Source organism: Eucalyptus grandis, chromosome 11 (assembly GCF_016545825.1).
Source record: "Eucalyptus grandis isolate ANBG69807.140 chromosome 11, ASM1654582v1, whole genome shotgun sequence".
Classification (NCBI taxonomy): Eukaryota; Viridiplantae; Streptophyta; class Magnoliopsida; order Myrtales; family Myrtaceae; genus Eucalyptus; species Eucalyptus grandis.
In genome coordinates this window covers 9,867,358-9,887,031 of record NC_052622.1, presented here as the reverse complement: position 1 = coordinate 9,887,031, position 19,674 = coordinate 9,867,358, and the positions used below count along the sequence as shown (strand labels likewise).

Here is a 19,674-nt window from a genome sequence, read left to right as displayed (position 1 = left end):
TACAAGAACCCCAACTTGGTTACCCCAAAACTCACTAGTTATGGCTGAAATTCAGCCCTGCATATTACTGCTCGGAACTTGACAGCACACGCGACAAATTTCGAAATTTCATTTTGGGTAAATTGTAAGTTCAAATCGAGATTCCCGTAAAATCTTACGGTTTTACAACACCTTAAACTATCGTTTCTATATAAATATGTAGTTCAACGACTTAAAAATCAGACTTCGTCGCACAAATCTTCAATAATTTCGAATTTCAAGTCTTAAATCCGAACGAATGAGAGCACAAGCACTTACCAAGCATTGGGATACAATGTTGAGTCAGCTTGGCAAATTGTCCGGATCATTAGGGCGCGAATTTTCCCCTTTTCCCGCTTTCTTCTTTCTCCTTTCCTTTGACTCCATTTTCTTTATCTCCCTCTCTTCTTTTCTCTTTTTATTCTGTCGGAACGTCCTTCTTTCCTTTTCTTTTATCTCCTCCTTTTTCTTCAAAAGTTCTCCCAAGAGTGGGAGGGAGATAGCTTAGAGGCGAAGCAATCTGAGTGATTGCATCTCCCACCCAAACGTTCATATCTCAATCAATCCAATCGAAAGCCAGGGTGAAGGAAGAAGGAGAAGAAGCAGAGGAAGAGGAAGAAGAAGCGGAAGAGGCAGATATGGGAGTGCTGTCCAACAAGATCGAGAGGGACCAACTCAAGCCTGGGGATCACATCTACTCTTGGCGTTACTATTGCCTCTACACCCACCACGGCACGTTCCCTTTTTCTCGCTTTTTCCAATGCAATCTTTTTGGCGACGATGATGATGGTGGTGGTGGTGATGATTTCGCCTCAATTCCTCTGCTCTCTTTTTTTCTTTTTTTTGGCTATAAAATTGCTCCATTCTTCACATGATCGATAATGTCATTTCCTAGTTTCATATATAGGAGCTTTGCCCTTGTGGGTCTGCGAGAGAGGTCGTTTTCCTTCTCTCGGGGATTTTCTATCCTGTTTTTTCCACTTCTGCTAATATAGATTGTGGCAACGTTGCTGATTTTTGTATAAAAGGAGATGTTTTATGATGAGTAGTCGTACTCAACGTGGCAGAGAGATCGAATCCCCTTGACCCTTCTGGAAGTCTGCCACCCCTTTGTCCGTCCTTGCTTGGCTTGTGCTCCCTTTGCTATTTCTGAATCGTTGGTTACTCCTGTCAACTGAAGGAGGTCGAATTCTTTCCATCCTTTGATCGTCCGAATTATGTTCTTTACAAGCACGTACCTTCTATGGACTTAGCTGCTTTCGCATACTGAAATGATTGTCGCTTTTGAGTTCGCGAACAGGAATATACGTTGGTGAAGGGAAGGTTATTCACTTCACTCGAGGGGCAGGACACGAAATCGGCAGGGGGACTGTCTTAGACCGCATCATTTCGAGCTCATCTCCCTCTCCTCCTGTCGGTAAAAAATGCCAGATATGTGGAGATCAGCCGAGACTTGATGGTGTCATCTCTTCCTGCATCGACTGCTTCCTTTCAGGTGGAAACCTCTACCTCTTTGAGTACGGCGTGTCCCCTTTTTTCTTTCTTGCTAGCGCTCGAGGAGGGACTTGCACCCTTGCAAAATCCGACCCCCCTGAAGATGTGCTTCACCGTGCCTTTTACCTCCTCCAGAATGGCTTTGGAGGCTACAATCTTTTCAAGAACAACTGTGAGGACTTTGCTGTCTACTGTAGAACGGGTCTGCTTGTGGTGACAGCAATTAGCGTAGGCCGAAGTGGGCAATCAGCAGCTTTTCAGGCTGCTACACGTGCTGTCGTGTTCTATCCACTTACATTCTTGACGACCAGTCTGATAGCTGTGAATTATGGCAGGTATTGCGCCAGTCGTTTGTACTCTGACATCGGGGTTCGCCGTGATGTGGTTAAAGTACCCGTCGAAAGACTTGTGGATCAATCTGATTGATGTGATCCCCAAGCTGCTGTGGATAGTCCTACTCCCAGTTGTACTGTCGCTGCCAAGAGTGACTAAAGACTGCACGCTGCAATTTGCCGGCACTCTCCACCAGAACTTTGCCGACATTGGCGATAAAAACACTGCAAAATGTACGCTTTAACTCTTTGTTGGATGTTACTTCTGCAAACTATAGCCGGTAGAAATTCTAAATACTCTTCAAACTGCAGCTTTGTGGGATTTGCCATCAGAGGTCCTTGAAATGTTTGGGTGTAGTCTTGTTTCTTGTTGTGCAAACGAACTGATCAGATTTGCTTTCAACAGGATATTACCTGTCGATCGGCACCATCTCTGTATAGAAGTAAAGTCTCAAGAGAGTTTTTCTACTTAGGGGTGGGCAACTGAACCGGGTGCACCCGAGAACCGGACCGACCCACCTGGAAAAAGGGTCCGAGAACGGGTTTCCCTAGAAACCGGTTCCCAAAATTCGGAACCAGTTTGAACTGGAGTGAATACCCACCTGGAAACCGAATCAACCGGACTGGTTTGGGAACCGGTTTTGTAAGCCCAAAAATCCAAAATCCTATCTTTTTTTCCCTTGATTTCTAATCTTAGAATGTGTTTTTCCTCTCGCACCGTCCATCGCCGCCTCACAATCGCACCATCCATTGCTGGTTCATGGTCGCACCGTCCATCACATAAGATTTTTACTTTGCCTTTTGTTTATGATAATTAGCCTTGTGGATCCTTAGTTTCATTTAGTCAAAAAGTTCATGTGCCTATTGATTACATGTGCTTAACGTTTCAATACAAATTAGAAGGATTACGTTGTTTTCTTGCTTATTAATGTAAAATTCGAAGTCATATAGGATATGAGATGGTTGCAAAACGTGTTTCAGTGGAAACATGGTTGACTTTAGAATTGAACTAAAAATATAAGGTGGTTCCAAAATAAGGTCCGGTGCAAACTTGGTCGGGTACAATATCTAGAAAAAGGAAATAAGTTATTATTCCACATCGAAGTATCCTCAAAAGCAGTGGAAATCTTCGAATCATACCAAACACCAAAAAAAAAAAAAAAAAAAAAAAAAAGTGAGCAAAAGTTTCGAACTCCCAATCTTGGGCTTGCCTCAAGAAATCAATATTCCAAGTGATCATTCCCTCATTTAAACGATAACGATCCGCCATCAAACCTCTATTCTTCTGGTCAGGCCAAAGAGATCTAGAAATTTATCTTTAATAATATTTCCCCCACCAAACGTCAGACCAGGAGAGTGTCTGGTTTATGCTGCCCGCTTTAATTGTGGTATTAACAAAGAACTCACTCCACTCCTCTCTAATTCTTCTCCATAAATCGGTGCCAGGTGAAGCTCTCCTATCCTTAGTCAATAGAAATGCCCAGTCATTGCCTGATTTTGTGGCCACCATTTTCCTCTAGAAATGTTCATTTTCGACATTGACACACCACAGCCATTTGTTGAGAAAAGCTTTCTTTAATAATGGGAGGAACTTGATGGCTAAACCACCATTGCAAAAAAGGATTGACTGACAACATTCCAATTCACCAATGGAAATTTATTAGCCTCTTACTATCAGCCTCAATAAAAGTAAACTACCTTAAACAGCTTCCAGCCTTCAACACAGAGAGATGGTAAAAGAGACATGAAATAAATACGAAGGCTGGAGAAAGTAGTTTTAATAAGGGCTAGATTCTTAGTACTAGCTTCAAGAAAGCTCCGTTCCTTTGAAATCTTAATCTCCCCAGTTTAGAGAGGAAAGATCTTTCCAGCTGAAAAGCCTCTTCTAAAATTTCTAAATAAACGGGCTCCCAGCTACACTTGTTGAAATTAGCACTCAAATAGAGACCTAAGTAGGTGATCAGGAACGAACCTAACCAAAACCCCATAACTGACAATAATCAAGTATTGTTCGCTACTTCATCCAGTAGAATAAGCTTTCTATTAGTCTGATTGATTTTAAGCCCAAAACCGCCTCAAAACAAAAGTATACTCCTCAAATACCAAAAAGATGGTACCATCTGCAAAAAGAAATGCGATACAGTCATTTCCATGTCTCCATTGGCCACTTCAAAGCCAGTAAACCATCCCAAGTCTGACCTTCGACCATTTTGCTAAGACCCTCCATCATCAGGATAAACAAGGGGAATAAAGGGTCACCTTATCTAAGGCCAAGAGAAGATTGAAAGAAACTAGATGAACAGCCATTAACTATAACAGGAAATGTAGGGGCTGAGACACACTGTTTGATCAATTGCACCACCTTTCTCCAAAGCCCATCATCTTTATAACACACAAAAGACAATCACACAAAGCACAGTCAAAAGCCTTCCCGGTATTGAGCTTGCAAACAACTTTCTTTTTTTTTTGCGTTAAATTGGGGATCCACTAACTCATTTGCGAACATAGCTGCAACTAGAATTTGTCTTGTGTCAACAAAAGAACTCCAATAAGGTTCCACCACTTTGCTGATAATGCGTTTTAATCTTGTTGGAAGCAGCTTAATAAGAATTTTATACACACTGCTCACTGACCTAATGGGGAGAAAATCACACTTTTCCTTCAGGTCTCTCCAGGGATGACTAAAGCAGTCAGCAACGGATTCTACCCAAGAAAGCTAGTTATAAGGCAATCAATGTGTTAAAGGAGCGACTATGCTCCTTTTTCTCCTCTATTTGCGCAGCTGACATGTTTATCCCATATGTAAGTTGAGAACATAAAAGCACTTGTTATCAGGTGCACCAAAAGTAAAACCTGTAAGGCGTTGTAGATGCCCAAATAGAGTGTTAAATAAGCCACTAACCAGATCAAAGTTTCAAAATTCAAGGCCAACTATGAACGATCTATATGCCGAGCATCTCATGGTGCCAATATCACTATTTTTTCAAGGAATCGAAGGAAATAAAAAGGGCTTTTTACATAGATAAAACTTTCAGTGGGCTAATTATAACAAAGGTCGTTAATCTCTAACAAATTAAATGGAGGTGGACAATGGGATGCCGAGGTAAATTTAAATATCTTAATTCTCCAAAAATAATAAAGGCTGGACCGCCTTTCTTTATTTCGAGAGGGATGATAAGAAGGGAGGTGAAGGGTTTGTTGAAATTAAGCACTGAACTTTCCGTGAGTAAATGTGATAAAGGGAGTGATTCTCATCAGACCATGGAGCATATTAACATGCATGTATAATACCTCTAAAATAATAAATATGCATGTAAACTTCAGAGGTACCAGAACAAGCTGCTTGAAAATGTCAATCGCTTTCCATCATCTTACCTCACGCAGTCTATGAAGTCCTCTACACCTCTCAATAGAAGCAATGAAATAGCACAAGGCATTTACATGATGATGCTGCATCAACTTTGGCATGTCAGAGAAAGAACGCCCCTGGAAAGATATAAAATAGGTTTTTAGATAAAATGTACTAGGCAAGAAGTTGATAGCTATAAATATTGATGATTAGTTCATATCAGAAAGTAGATGGCAACATGCCCGAAATACATGTAGTATCAATGATACTCTCGTTATTTCCTCCGAGAGCAGCCGCAAGCACCTCTTTTGGATAAACATAGCCAGAAAAACTGAAAAAACCTTCGTCCCACAGAGGGGATACCCACTTTGCAAAATTTCTAGGTAGAAATCCTACTCGGATGCAATCTAGTGAAGAAATGCCCAAAAAAAAAAAAGTACTTGAGGAGCTCAAAAGTTTCCTGATTAGAGAATGCTGATGTCAGTTCATCTTAAAATCAAAAGCAGAAATTTGTCTTAAGCTAGGAAACAAGTGCGTAATATATAAAAGCAAAAGTTTGTAAGTGTTGCCTGGGAAAGCTCTGAAATTCCTTTCCCTCCGCAATATCAGAACAAGCAAGAGAGATTGAATCGACAATCTTTCTGCAGAACTCTAAACATTTCTACACCATTGTTAATTGGCAGTTACGAAAAAAAAAATGAAAAAGAGCAAATATAATGGTATTGGCAGTAAGAAGACAATACACAACGACAAAGCATATCTACAAAGGCCAAAATCTTATTTTTAGTGCTCCAAATGGAGCTATACAGACGGTGAACCCCCTAATGAGTTAGTCAGCTACCTAGCTAAGCATTCATGTAGTACTCTAGTAGTCTGGGCTACACCTAAGCTTTAATAAAAAAAGCAAACAATCAAATCGTACGACAGTGGAATATGCCATTCTCCAGAAAACTTGTACTACTACATAAAAGATTGGTTTGCTCAAAGATATCATGCTGATCAATTTTCAAGAACCTTGATTTTCTTGAATCATATTGTCACAGTTCAACTTTTCCCCATTCCATGAAGCATTGAAGTTACTCCGTAAGACCAGAAGAAGCATGGGGGATCCGATATGAACAATATAGCTAGATCGTGAGAGTGATCTCAGAGATTTGCTGCTAGGTCTATTGATGCAAGGAATGTCATATGGAAGATTTCCAAAGGCTTGCTTGGCCACCCATGCACAAGCTACTAGGGAGCTGATGCTACTCTCCTAATGATAACCACGTTAGCGTGAAACCAATCGCTTTGTTAAATCGAGACACATGCCTTTTTCAGGACACGAGATGCCCAAGTAAAAGAGAGACGTTGTACAGTCAGTCACACTGAAGCATTCTACGATAGAAGCCACAAGAATGAACCCTAAAAGGGAGGGCTGACCTGGTGAATCAGCTTGCCAGGCGCCAACCAAGGGCAATCGGCCAGTGCCATGACAACTGATATCAGAGCAAGGTTTCCAAATTTTATGTGTAGATGCCATCTGTCACTATGATTTGAGCATGACCTGCGGAAGAGATGGAACACCTGTTGGGGGGGTGTAGGCCATTCCCGTAAAGCCTACGGAGAGGCAGTGATGGTGTGGTATGCAAGGAAGCGGACACCGAGTGATGCATTCTGTTGGGTGAGCATTGGGCATTCAAGTCGGTGATGGTTAGGGAAATGCAAGGAAGCCAAAGAATAGGCTGCAGCGAGGTTGTTATGGAAATCGAGTCAGGGAAAATGTCATGGTCCGATTATAGCCCGTTTAATAAATAAAAATGGAATTGAGCTCCGTAATACCATAAGAAACATGAGGGTCACGTAATGAACGATTCCACTCGATCATGGTATTGGTGTTAACGAGTTTGTGCTAAAAATCAACTGAAGGAAAGAATTTCATGTGGAAGATGTTCAACAAAAGGTGGCCCTCTCTATACAAACTGGTCAAAAGCTGGTCTCACTCTCCTGATGATGGCCATAGAAAGCAGAAACCAGTTATTGTATTGAATCGAGACGCATGCCCTGCTTGGGACACATATGCCCCAATAAAAGGGAGACGTGGCACAGTTAGTCACAACGAGCCATTCCACAATAGAAGCCATGGGAATGATCCTTAGAACTTAGAAGGGAGGGTCGGCCTGGTAAATCAGCTTGCCAGGTGCGGCACAGTCCCATGACCGAGGCCAACTGCCCCGCATTGTGACGCATAAACTATTGTAGCCAAGAGCACATAACCAAACTCCAAAAAAATTTCTCTATCGCATTAACTTTATAGCCACTTTCCTATAACCATGTTCAATTTAATTAAGCGATTAACTCTAAGCCAACTTCTATCTCACATGTTTACCAAAAAAAAAACTTCTCTCACATGAAGTTGTCAACTATATCCAAGTAATAAGATAGTATTCGAAGCCCTCCCATGAATGCCCAGATAAGCATTTTCTTCTTCATTTAAAGTCCATATAAACATTTTCATTGGACAGCTTCCAGAGAAGAAGAGGGACGGATCATTTAAATTAAATAGAGTCCCCACAAATGTGCAAGACAGATAAGAGGACGCTTGACAAATATCCTGCATTCAATTCCGGTGACAAATATGAGGTATTTCCAAAAGGCAACAGATCATTGTGCTTCTATTGTTTCAGCTCATACAAGAGCAAGCCAGTAAAACAAAGTGTGAAGTTATAATTCACCCCAAAGAAAGAAGCCTGTACCAGAGTAAAAAAACATTATGCTCCTGCCTAACAAATGCCACTGAATCTGTGATTTTATTGGTTTATTTGCTTCCATCTCAAAATTCTCTTTCATGATTGTATGCAAAAAAAGTTATTGTGCATAAGAATAAGAATATGATGAGTTGCTTCCAAGAAAAGAAGTATTCCACCAATTAAGATAGTATGAGAGTTCAATCCACTGATCACTGACTTTAAAAACAAGATGTGAAATACATAAGTAATTGATGAAGTGCATAGTGAAGTACATGGAATTACTTGAATAACTAATTCATATTATTTATATTATTGATTTCAATTTTAAAACTAGACTAATTTACTTTTTTTTTTTTGAAAAGTTGATTAATTGATCAATACTTCAAAATGATCATGTAAGTAAATTATGTCAACAATTTGGTAGACGTTTATAAGGCCAATCGAGTTTGATTTCAAGGGCTTGCCATGTCGGCCCACTAACTCACTCCACATATAATTGTTGACCAGCAGGAATAAAACTAAAAGATTACTTGTTTATGAAAACAAGACTCGGATTTTACCTCCCTTAGAGAAGTTATTGGGATTTCGAACAAGAATGCCGACAGCATTGTAATCGGCAGGCATATTTGTTTCTCTTCTTAGAGTTGTTTCCAGCATCCCAGATGCATTAATATGAGAATCTGAGAGGAAAGAAGCTAATTTCCGTAGAGTTGCACCATCTGAGTCTGCTACCGCATGCAAAAGGTGACTTACGCCAGCAATGGATGCCTTAACCATGGCAATGTGCTTTGAAAACACTAAACATGACATGCTCTGATTGTCCTGATAAAGAATGAAATCATGGAGTCACATCCTAAGAAATCTATATAAGGTAAAAAAACCAAACTTAAGGTTAAAAGGAATTGATAGTGTAGTATTATGTTTATCCATTATCACACCATGAACTGAGTCATCTACCTCATGCTGAAGATCATTAACACTCTGCCTGCAACATTGCCTAACACTGTGGCTATAATATAGAATAAATTTTGGAAACCCTAAAAACCACTTATTACTTCTACTACGACTTCCCTCCAAAATTTGTAATGAAAAAGAAAACAATATTTTAAATTTGAAGAAACTATGAAGAAATTGTATATAATTCTACATGTCGATATTGGAATGCTATGAAAGGTTTCAGGTGTTTTGAGTTAATAAAGATACAGCGTGAGAGTCGCTAGATTTATAGAAAGTCGAAAGTTAAGTAGAAGTAACCCAAAATGGCCCTTCCTGCAAGCAACTAAGCATCTCTCTATCCATTACAAATGATCTAAAAAAAACAGAATAAAATCTTCCTCTGTAGCAAACCTATTTGAAGATCTCAAAGCAAAGAAAACATCTGTAAATAATCTTGTTAGAAACCAATTTTCCTCATAGGAAGTCTGGAGACATCAAACAAAAAAATAGCTGCTGTCCAAGATGGAAGCTCTCTTGAGCGACACATTCCTGAGATGGATGAAGCTTCAAACCTGAGAAAAACCAAAAAGAAATATTTAAATCATCAAAAACCTCTCTTTGATGAACTACCCAAATGATAGCCTCCAGTTACACAGCATCAATATCACAATTCCAGCAAAACTATAAATATGTCAGAACATGTCACAAGCTTAAAGCAGAAGACCAATGAGGCACAAAAAAATGTACTCTTTAAGTGGAGCAACTTTTTGGCAAGACTCTCTGCCATCTTTGACAAACTTCACAAGCCCTCTTTTTAGTTATCACTAACAATAAATAAGCCACAAAACTCCCAGAGAGATATTGTGATCAAGGAATCTCCGGGAATTTTTCTTCAGGGATCCATTTTTTGCTGAAAAGAAAGATCAAGCTTCTAAAAAAGGTATATCTTCTTTCATCTCATCACAATTGACTGGAGCTTTTTTCTGGCTACACGTACCCAGGATTGCTATATTCCCTTCCAATCTGTGATCCAGATTCATCAATCTGATCTTGGTAAACTCATGTCCCACATCATTTCCCTAGCACATCGACCCCTTCACATTCTCATGCAATTCAAAGATACCAGCTAACTCTTATTTGCTAGCTTTTCCAAAGGACCAGAATATTATACTTTTTGTATCTAATTTAGGCTTATGGATGTGAAAAAAAAAAAAAAAAAAAATCTCGGACAGAGCTAGTCTATTTAATCATCTGATCAATTGGAGCTTGTATTGTAGTTTATCTGTAATTTCAAAATAAATCCATTGCAAAAGAACAATTAGATTACCAAAATAAAAGTGAATGACCTCAAAAAGAGAATATTTCCAAGCCTATCACAATTTAACCAACTAATCCAACCATTCTGTTACTTTTTTCTCCACATCTTTTCCCGTACCTGCACCATCCCTATAATAGTTGCTATTTCATAGATGGTGAGACAAACGACAGTCAGACTCAATCAGATATGATTCCTCTGCTCCGACTGAGCTATCGATATAACTCCTACTGCAATATTTGATGATGTATACATTACCAGGTGACAGGACTACGCAATAAAATAGAACACTTACAGACAAAAAATCAGTCAGATCCAAAGTGTCTTGTGGTGTATAAGAATGGATTCCAGGCACTGACGCAATTAGATATCCCATAGCCTTGTTAAAGTCATATTTGCCAACTCAACAACCCAATGACCCTGAGAAGGTGCATCTATCACGAGAGATGCCATAAATCCTGTTAGTTGAGCAGAAAAATTGGATTTTACACCTTGTGTTATTTCATCATCAGAAATTTGAGTGAACAAAGATGAGAAATCAGGAGCACTTCTTTGAGGAAAATCTTGCCACCACACAGTATTGGTAAGGCCAGTCCACTGCGGAAGTCAAAAGCATATGAATAATGCAACATCAAAAGTTTGTTCTACAACAGCCCAGACTAATAGTGAGAGGGGGCAAAAAGAGGTAGTCAAGAATGAACAAAGCCAGAAGTACGTGAAAGATAAGATATGCCTAACCGCTTCCTAAAAACCATTATTATTAAATAACTTTTGGCATCTCTCATTCCACATCATTATAGCCAAATTGATCCAGCCTATGGCAGGTCATCTCTGAAGTCCAATGATCAACACTTGCCTTTCCCAAAAAGTCTCAGGCACTTTAAGAGGAGAATCAGCTCCCACTTATTTCCCATATCATCTTTTACCATACCACTTACAAAAGTGTAGTGCAGTACTCTATAGATTTTATTACCAGAAGTTGACGAAAGAAGAAAGTCTATTAAATGCCAAGAAAGGGTTGCAGATCAAACGAAAAACTTAAGCAGACTTCTTTTATGAGCCTTTTTCCCCATAACCAGGCAGCATAACAGGAGAAAAAGCTGCAAGATTTATAAAGCAATTATGCCAGAAGAAATTTCCTAGTGGCCATAAAGAGAAGTGCAAGGATTGTGGACATGGTAATGTATATATATTATTAGGCCAAGAAGTATAAGAACATGGCACAAATTACTGGTATAAGGAGATTACAAAAAGTAAGGAGTCAATTGACATTATTTTCCTATTTTTCAGTAGATTTCCAACAATTCTTATTTTTATATTATCCAACATTTTTCCAGCACACTTACCAAAAAAAAAAAAAAAAAAAATTTCCAGCACTTGCATCCACGGGCGCCTTTTGATGACCTTTTTGCGGAGGAAGCTGGTCTGGTGGGATTGACAAGCCCATGGAAGAGCTTATCAACTTGCTTTCAGGTGGAACTTCCCAGCAAAAAGGAGTTACAGTCGTGGGAACGGGAGAGTTGGGGAAAGCCATCCTTGTAGGGAAAGTCTACAGGGACCAAGCTGTGAAAAAGCATTTTGCGGTACAAGCAGGTGTTCCCGTGTCTCACTCTGTCAACACTGACGAGATTCTACATATCATTCAACATTTTCACAAGGGTATGAAGGTAGCAACTTCTTATGAATTCGAGAAGTTAAATGGTGATGGACTGAGAATGCTATTCGGAGAACTGTTGCTTGATCGAATATACCTGGTAGTTTTACATGACGTAAGGAGCATGGACGCTTGGGAAACCCTCCAATATACATAGCCCAAAAATAACTGTGGCAACAGGATAATGCTTATGACACGAAATGCTTGTCTTGCACCAGTTTCCAACGTGGGAATGGACACATTGGTCTATTTCCCAGAGCCTTTATCCCTGGAAGCACCTTGGCCTCTAATTTTTAGCAGAATTTTTCAAGGCCATTCATGCCCAGATTATTTGCAGACATCTCGGAGTGTATCTAAGAACATCTGAGGGGTGCCTGTTGCTATAGTCACTATATGTGGGACGTTGTCCACTAGAGTTAATCATGGAATAGATGACCCAGAGATGGTTCGCCGCAGTCTTGGTGCCGAAATCAGGGGCAACAACAAAGTCAAGAAATTGAACAAATTACTGTCCTTGAGTTTTGACGACTATCCTTCCATTTGAAAACATGTTTTTTGTATCTGAACATTCTTCCACAAGATTGTGCAATCAAGCATTGGACCACAATTCGTCTGCAGATTGCAGAGGGCTTTGTTGAAGTAGTGGAAGGTAAAACATCAGAAGAAGGTGCAATAGGCTACCTGAGGGAGCTTTTGGACTGGAGTTTGATTCAAACTGCCTTGCAAAGTTATGATGGAAAGAATAGAGACTTAGGCACACATGACCTTCAACAGAAATAATATTCTGTAGTCCAGAAGTCGCAACATCACAGGTCTGACCAATGTGAACAAAACGAAACAGTGCCAGGAAAAGTTTGGCGCCTGTCAATACTTGTTTCATTGCATTCCGTTCAAAGAATCTACAAGATCTCTAAGCTGTCTTTGCTGATGTTCTGGGAAGTAGACACAAAACAGAAATTTTCAATAAATGCTCTCTTTGCATGTAGCTCGAAAATGCTCAGCATGTTGATGCTGTAGCTGGTGCGGTTAGACAATTTGCTTTCAAATATGACCTTCCTTTATCTTTTAATGTATTTTCGCCTCAGGGGAATGGCTACCATGACCAGCATTCCAAATTCCATAAGGAGGCTTCATAATCTTGAGAGGTTAGACTCTAAGCACAACAGTGTCACTGCATTGTCGCCTGAGATTCTAAAGCTGCAAAAGCTTCGTTATCTTCTGGCATATTCTTATAAGATGGAACGACACCTATGCAGGAAAGCTGTTTAAGAGCCCCGAAAAAGAAGGTTTTGTTTCATCGACCCAGCCAGCACTTATGGCAGGACAGTTGCAGAGTTAACTCAGCAGGCTGGACTCATCAACTTGAGAGAGAAGATGGAAAGCAGCTGAGGTCATCCATCCAGATGCTTTCAGGTCTTTGTGCATTATCTTTAACTTCAGTAGAAGGGAAGATACTTAGTGGCATACAAGATCTAGCTTCCCTCTGAGGTTGCTTCAGCAACTATATTTGACTGGACATCTACAGGAATTACCAAATGGGATACAGTCCAATGATAACCAGGTCAGGTCTCAGTTAAATTACTGCAAGCTAAACATGATCCCTCAAATCCCTTTAACATTTGCCGAATTTTTTGCATCTCGAATTTGAACGTGGCTTTTAATGGATCAACCTTTTCATTCCCGGCTGGGGAGTTTAAGAAGCTCAAGCAATGACACCTGACCAAATTTGATGGACATAACCACGTAAGTAAAAAGGTCGGATCACTTGCTTGCGTGGAAATAGTAGCAATCCGAAGCTGCACACTGTTGCACGAGTTGATGCAAGGTGTGGAGTACCTCACCCAATCATAGATTCTTAGGTTTCTTGGTATGCCTGATGGGTTGATTGGGAGACTTTCAGCGGACAGAACAAGACTATCAGAAAGTTGCGCACTTGGAACATCTGGAATCAAAAGTTGATGGACTCTCAAAATTGTAGGTTGCTTTGCTGGTTTTTCAACTGTAACAGCACTCTCAGAATTGTAGGTTGCTACACATACCCAGGATTGCTATATTCCCTTCCAATCTGTGATCCAGATTCATCAATCCGGTCTTGGTAAACTCATGTCCCAGACCATTTCCCTAGCCCATCGACCCCTTCACATTCTCACACAATTCAAAGATACCAGCTAACTCTTATTTGCTAGCTTCTTCAAAGGACCAGAATATTATACATTTTGTATCTAATTTAGGCTTATGGATTCGGGAAAAAAAAAAAAAAAAAATCTCAGACAGAACAAGTCTATTTAATCATTTGATCAATTGGAGCTTGTATTGTAGTTCATCTGTAATTTCAAAATAAATCCATTGCGAAAGAACAATTAGATTACCAAAATAAAAGTGAATGACCTCAAAAGGAGAATGTTTCCAAGCCTATCACAATTCAACCAACTAATTCAACCCCTTCTGTTACTTTTTTCTCCACGTCTTTTCTTGTACCTGCACCATCCCTATAATAGTTGCTATTTCATAGATGGTGGGACAAACGACAGTCAGACTCAACAGATATGATTCCTCTGCTCCAACTGAGCTATTGCAATAACTCCTACTGCAATATTTGATGATGTATCCTTTCTCAAGTGACAGAACTACACAACAAAATAGAACACTTACAGACAAAAAATCAGTCAGATCCAAAGTGTTGTGGCGTACGAGAATGGATTCCAGGCACTGACGTAATTAGATATCCCATAGCCTTGTTAAAGTCATATTTTGCCAACTCAACAACCCAATAAGCCTGAGAAGGTGCATCAATCACAAGAGATGCCATAAACCCTGCTAGTTGAGCAGCAAAATCAGATTTTGCACCTTGTGTTATTTCATCATCAGAAAATTGCGTGAACAAAGATGAGAAATCAGGAGCACCTCTATGAGGAAAATCTTGCACCACACGGAATTGGTAAATGCCAGTCCACTGCAGAAGTCAAATCAAATGAATAAAGCAACGTCAAAAGTTTGTTCTACAACATCACAAACCAATAACAGGAGGGGGCAAAAAGAGGTAGTCAAGAATGAACAAAGCAAGAAGAACATGAAAGACAAGATATGCCTGATGGCTTCCCAAAAACAATTATTATTAAATAACTTTTGACACCTCTCGTTCCACATCATTATAGCCAAATCGATCCAGCCTATGTAAGGTCATCTTTGAAGTCCAATAATCAACACTTGCCTTTCCCAAAAAGTCTCAGGCACTTTCAGAGGAGAATCAGCTCCCACTTATTTCCCACATCATCTTTTACCATACCACTTACGAAAGTGCCATGCCAAGTATTCTACAGATTTTATTACCAGAAGTTGACGAAAGAAGAAAGTCTATCAAATGCCAAGAAAGGGTTGCAGATCAAATGAAAAACTTAAGCAGACTTCTTTTATGAGCTTTTTTCCCGATAACCAGGCAGCATAACAGGAGAAAAAGCTGCAAGATTTATAAAGCAATTATGTAAGAAGAAATGTTCCTACTGGCTGTAAAAAGTAGTGCAAGGATTGTGGATGCAGTAATGTCTATGAATTAATAGGCAACGAAATATAAGAACATGGCACAAATTATTGGTGAAAGGAGACTACAAAAATTAAGGAGTCAATTGTCCATATATTTGACAGGCCAGTCTTGTCAATACTCAAATGTTAGAAGGATAAAAGAATATTTTCTGTTTGCAGATCTAACCTACGCTTGAATAATCAATTATAGTTTACATGACATCCACTTAAATCTAATGGTATTGGCTGCTTCTCAGACAAATATTTAACTTGATTTAGTCTTTTGGATCATAAACAGTAACTTAAACAGCATTTGAATTTGCATTGATGTTTCATTACATATATTTACAACCTAAGGGTTGATGGATCAACTAGACCAACTACTTCAACAGTGCATGGAAATATTTTTATCCATAGATGGGGGAATGCTTACTGGGTAAATTTAGAAATGGCCAAATATTAGTTACTGTATGGATTATTTAGCCAAACTTCTATACTCAGGGGTACATGAGATGAAGCTCCACAAATGGGGTGACATCTGTTGAAGATAAAGAACCAATGCACATCTCCTGCTTTAAACACGGATACCACAAACAGTGCAATCTTGGGGGAAAAGGGGGAAAGTTATAGGAAGAACTCTAATTCATATGTGCAGTTCCATGACTAAACCTCCAACTTCATGACTAAGTAATAATGCCATCAAATAGATTATCTGAGAATAATTCTCCCATCATGGCATAAATACATTCAGAAGGAAAGCACTCTATTGCTTGCCAGAAAAAAATACATAAGTACAACTTGATCTTACTGCATTGTTCCCATCATGAATAACTTGCATATGAGTTAGCTGTACCCTAGAAACCACCGGATGTAAGGAAATGATAACCTCATAAAAAATTTCCAAACAATAGAAAGTGAGAACAACTACCACATAACCCTAAAAGTGGCAAAATAATTCATTTGAGAATTTCAAAGGAGAAAAGAGCCTATGACAAATGTTAAATCACAATATGTTAAACTTAGGAATCACCTATTTGGCAACCAAATTGGCAGAAGTAATGATGACACGAATCCTATCCTCTTTTGGAAAACAAGAAGTTTTGGATGATGACATGCAAAAGCAATGATCCCAGGGAAAGGGGGATATCTGTAAAAGTAATTGTCCAAGAACGCTAAATTGTGTAAAACTCTTTAGGCACATCACTCAATTTAACCGAGAAATGATAAACAACTTACACCACAACAAGCATTGGAAATTCTGGATAAGGTACAAGGGTTCTTTGCTCAGGGCTTGAACTCCAACATCTATCAGTGTCGTGACAAGCAATGGTCACTGGCAAGTGGTCAGGAATTCGACAGTAGGATAGAAACCTGCCATTATGTCTCAGCGAAGATACAAGCATCCGTTCAGGAACAAGAACCAAAAACAAGTAAATGTAGACTGATTTTCTAAATGCAAACATGAAAGCAAGAAGGAAATATGTATGAACTATCCACGTAGTTATTAAATTAACGAGAAAAGCCAGAGCTATAATATTGTCCCTGCAGAATAATATAAGAAAAGGAATGGCTGAAGGCATTCACTGCAAAATTCATAGCAAATGTGGACGACAAGAGATGATTAACATATCGGCCAAGAGAGCATGGAACCAAAAGGTACAGATCAGTGCAATGAAAAAGAAGTACGAACCACGCAATGTCACAAGTGAATGTCGCAATGAATATCTGCGCAATGCTTTCGACAGGATAGATAAGTTCTGCCAAGGAAATTTCAGAACTACAACCAAAAGAATCTTGTCCAATAGATTCAAGACGATTGAGGCAGAAATTCATCCCTGGAGGTGGACAGAAGCTGTGCCTATTTTCATCATTTGCAGTGGAATTGAAACAAGGGCCAGTTTCTGGAGGCACCCGGTTTAGATTAGAGGTGATTCGATCGGCATTCTCAAGATATTTGTTGCCTCTTTGAGATAAGTTTCCAGCATGGGCAGAAACACATGCTCCTTTCCCATCAATCTCTGAGCTCACAACCTTTTCAGCTGGATGCACATGAGTGAGTGGATGAGGAAGTCTGCACCTCATGCTTGGCAAATTACAGATGGTGTCGGAATTGTTAATGGGCAAAACATTTGGCAACTCTGGTTCACCACCAGGATCGGTGGCAGGCTCCTTGGAAAAAGATTGAGCCTGGATCCAGATGAATTATTACAATTCAATGAAGCGGGCACGGCTGTTGCCAGAAAAATAGGGCATCTCCGGATGCAAGAAACAGGGTCGGCAGAGTCCAAAATGTGCCTGCACCGAGCCAAAAGCGATTTTGCTCGGCGATGAACAGCCGAGGAAGAAGATGGACCTGGAGACGAAGCAGTAGACCGGGAGGCCGATACCCTTTTGCTGCTGCTCGACGTCGTGGTGGTCGTGGTGGTCGTCCAAGGCAAAGAAAACCTCTCCTTGACTGCACGAGGATCATCCGAACCAGGAGAAACCACTTCCTCCTCATCCAGGACAACAAGTCCTCTAATAGCAAATCCAATTCGAATGCCGGACCTACATTTACCATCGCCGCCGCACACGAGCAGGACTTCATCCCCTGCAAACAACGCGACGGCGCTGCCCTGCCGACACTCGACTCCATTGGTAAACACTCGACTCAAAGCAGCGCGAGGAGCAGCCTCGCGCTCCTCCCCGACTCTCTCCCTAGAAACAAACGAGTCGTTCGGCCGAGACCCGGCATGGAAAACGAAGACCTTGCGCTGGCCACCGTCGAACAGGATGCGGCAATGGAGGTTGCTGACTCGGGGGTCGGGCAGGAGGAAGTCGCACCGGCCGGCGCCGCGGCCGATCGCGTAGAGGCGGCCGGCCTCGAGCCGGATGGACTCGCAAGGGCGCCCGGTGGCCTTGCAAACCAAGGGGATCCCGACGTGCCGCACCTCAAGCAGCGCCGCCGCCGCTGCCGCCTTCGCCGCCGCAGCCTTTGCTACGCACTGCTGCTTCTTTCTCTTCTTGTCGTGGCCTTGCGCGACGGGGTGGTGGGCGGGTCGCCTTCGTTTGAGGGGAGTGTCGGGGGCGACGGTTGACATGGGTGGAGTGGAGGGAAGCGCACGTCATGTCATGTCATGTCATGGCACCGATCGAATCAGAGACGTTAGTCGAAACGAAGATGATGAATTTGACAGAAGAAAAGGGAGATGAAGAATTCGAAGGAAAAACGAAGGATGAAGGAAGGATTCTTCGGGGGGTCGCAAGAATGGCGGGCGACGAGGGGTAGAAAGGGAAGGTTTCGAAGGCGGCCAATGCAATCCCCACCGTCCGTCCGTTTGCGCCCCTCCCCCGATTGCTTTCCCTCCAAAAAAAAAAAAAAAAAATGAACCCCACTCTCTCTCTACTTTAAAAAAAGAAAAATTGTAAATCTGGTTAATAGCCCGGTACATGTGGGGCCGGGTCGGATATCGGGTTTACGAATCATTGCTCGGAGCTGTTTGATGAATTCAAAATTTTTGAATGAATAAAACCATAGCCCAATTTTACTCTCTCTATTAGTTGAACCGGCGATAGTTGAACCAGCGAAGAGGAGCAAATCCTTCATATCTGAGGCCTTTTTTGGTTGGAAAATGAGGAGTGTAGTAGGATCATTAAGGACACTTGGAATGAACTGGCCTAGTTGCTGAGGATTTGGTACCGAAATTAAAAGCTGTGTCATTAGCTTTAGCCAAATGGAGCAAAATAACTTTTCTAAACGACCAGAAGCGGATTAATGACCTGAGAGATGAGTTGCAAGGAGAAAGTAATTTCTGGAGCTTACCTGCACACAGAAATAAACAGCAGAACTTACAGAACAAATAGAGAATCTATGTAGAGCATATGTACTGGGGCTTGAGATCGAGAATAGAGTGGCTGAAGTGGGGTGATAAAAACACAAAACATTTCCATACCACAACCATTCAAAGAAGGCAGCAAAATAGAATTTCCATGTTAAAAAATTCAAGTGATACTTGGAACCGAGACCCAGCAAGACTGAAGGTTATGACAATGATTTGTAAGCTCTTCTAGTAAGTCAATGTATCTTTAATGAACACCACAATAAATCTATTTATACACTCTTTGAATACTCTGTTGATCAAATACATGAAGCAGAAGGCACATCTATTAATCCAAGAGGCATGATAAGAAATTTCTAATGGTCATATCTTGCTTTGAAAATAATTCTAGGCTTATCATCTCTTTTTCTTTTTCAAGTTCAGAAAGTGTTATTCAATGCGGTACCTTAAAAAAATGATGCATCAAGTATCTAATCAATACCAAAACCAATTTCTCTATAAGACAAGCCC

The 19,674-nt window shown here is 40.5% G+C and overlaps 1 protein-coding gene and 1 pseudogene across 4 annotated transcripts; one reads left to right on the top strand and one right to left on the bottom strand.

Moving 5' to 3' along the window:
- Positions 1-436: 436 nt before the first annotated feature.
- On the top strand, positions 437-2,712 carry LOC120289486. Of its 4 annotated transcripts, XM_039304425.1 has the most exons (4): positions 437-750; positions 1,319-1,513; positions 1,848-2,078; positions 2,251-2,712. In XM_039304425.1, coding segments are annotated over exons 1-4 (522 nt in total). In that variant the 5' UTR covers positions 437-656; the 3' UTR covers positions 2,253-2,712. The 4 variants fall into 4 exon arrangements, 3 of the variants coding, with proteins under 3 accessions (XP_039160359.1, XP_039160358.1, XP_039160357.1); XM_039304424.1 differs by having other exon boundaries at positions 1,848-2,712; XR_005547501.1 differs by having other exon boundaries at positions 438-750; positions 1,319-2,078.
- Positions 2,713-4,595: 1,883 nt separating this feature from the next.
- Positions 4,596-18,539, bottom strand: LOC104452423 (annotated as a pseudogene).
- Positions 18,540-19,674: the final 1,135 nt, after the last annotated feature.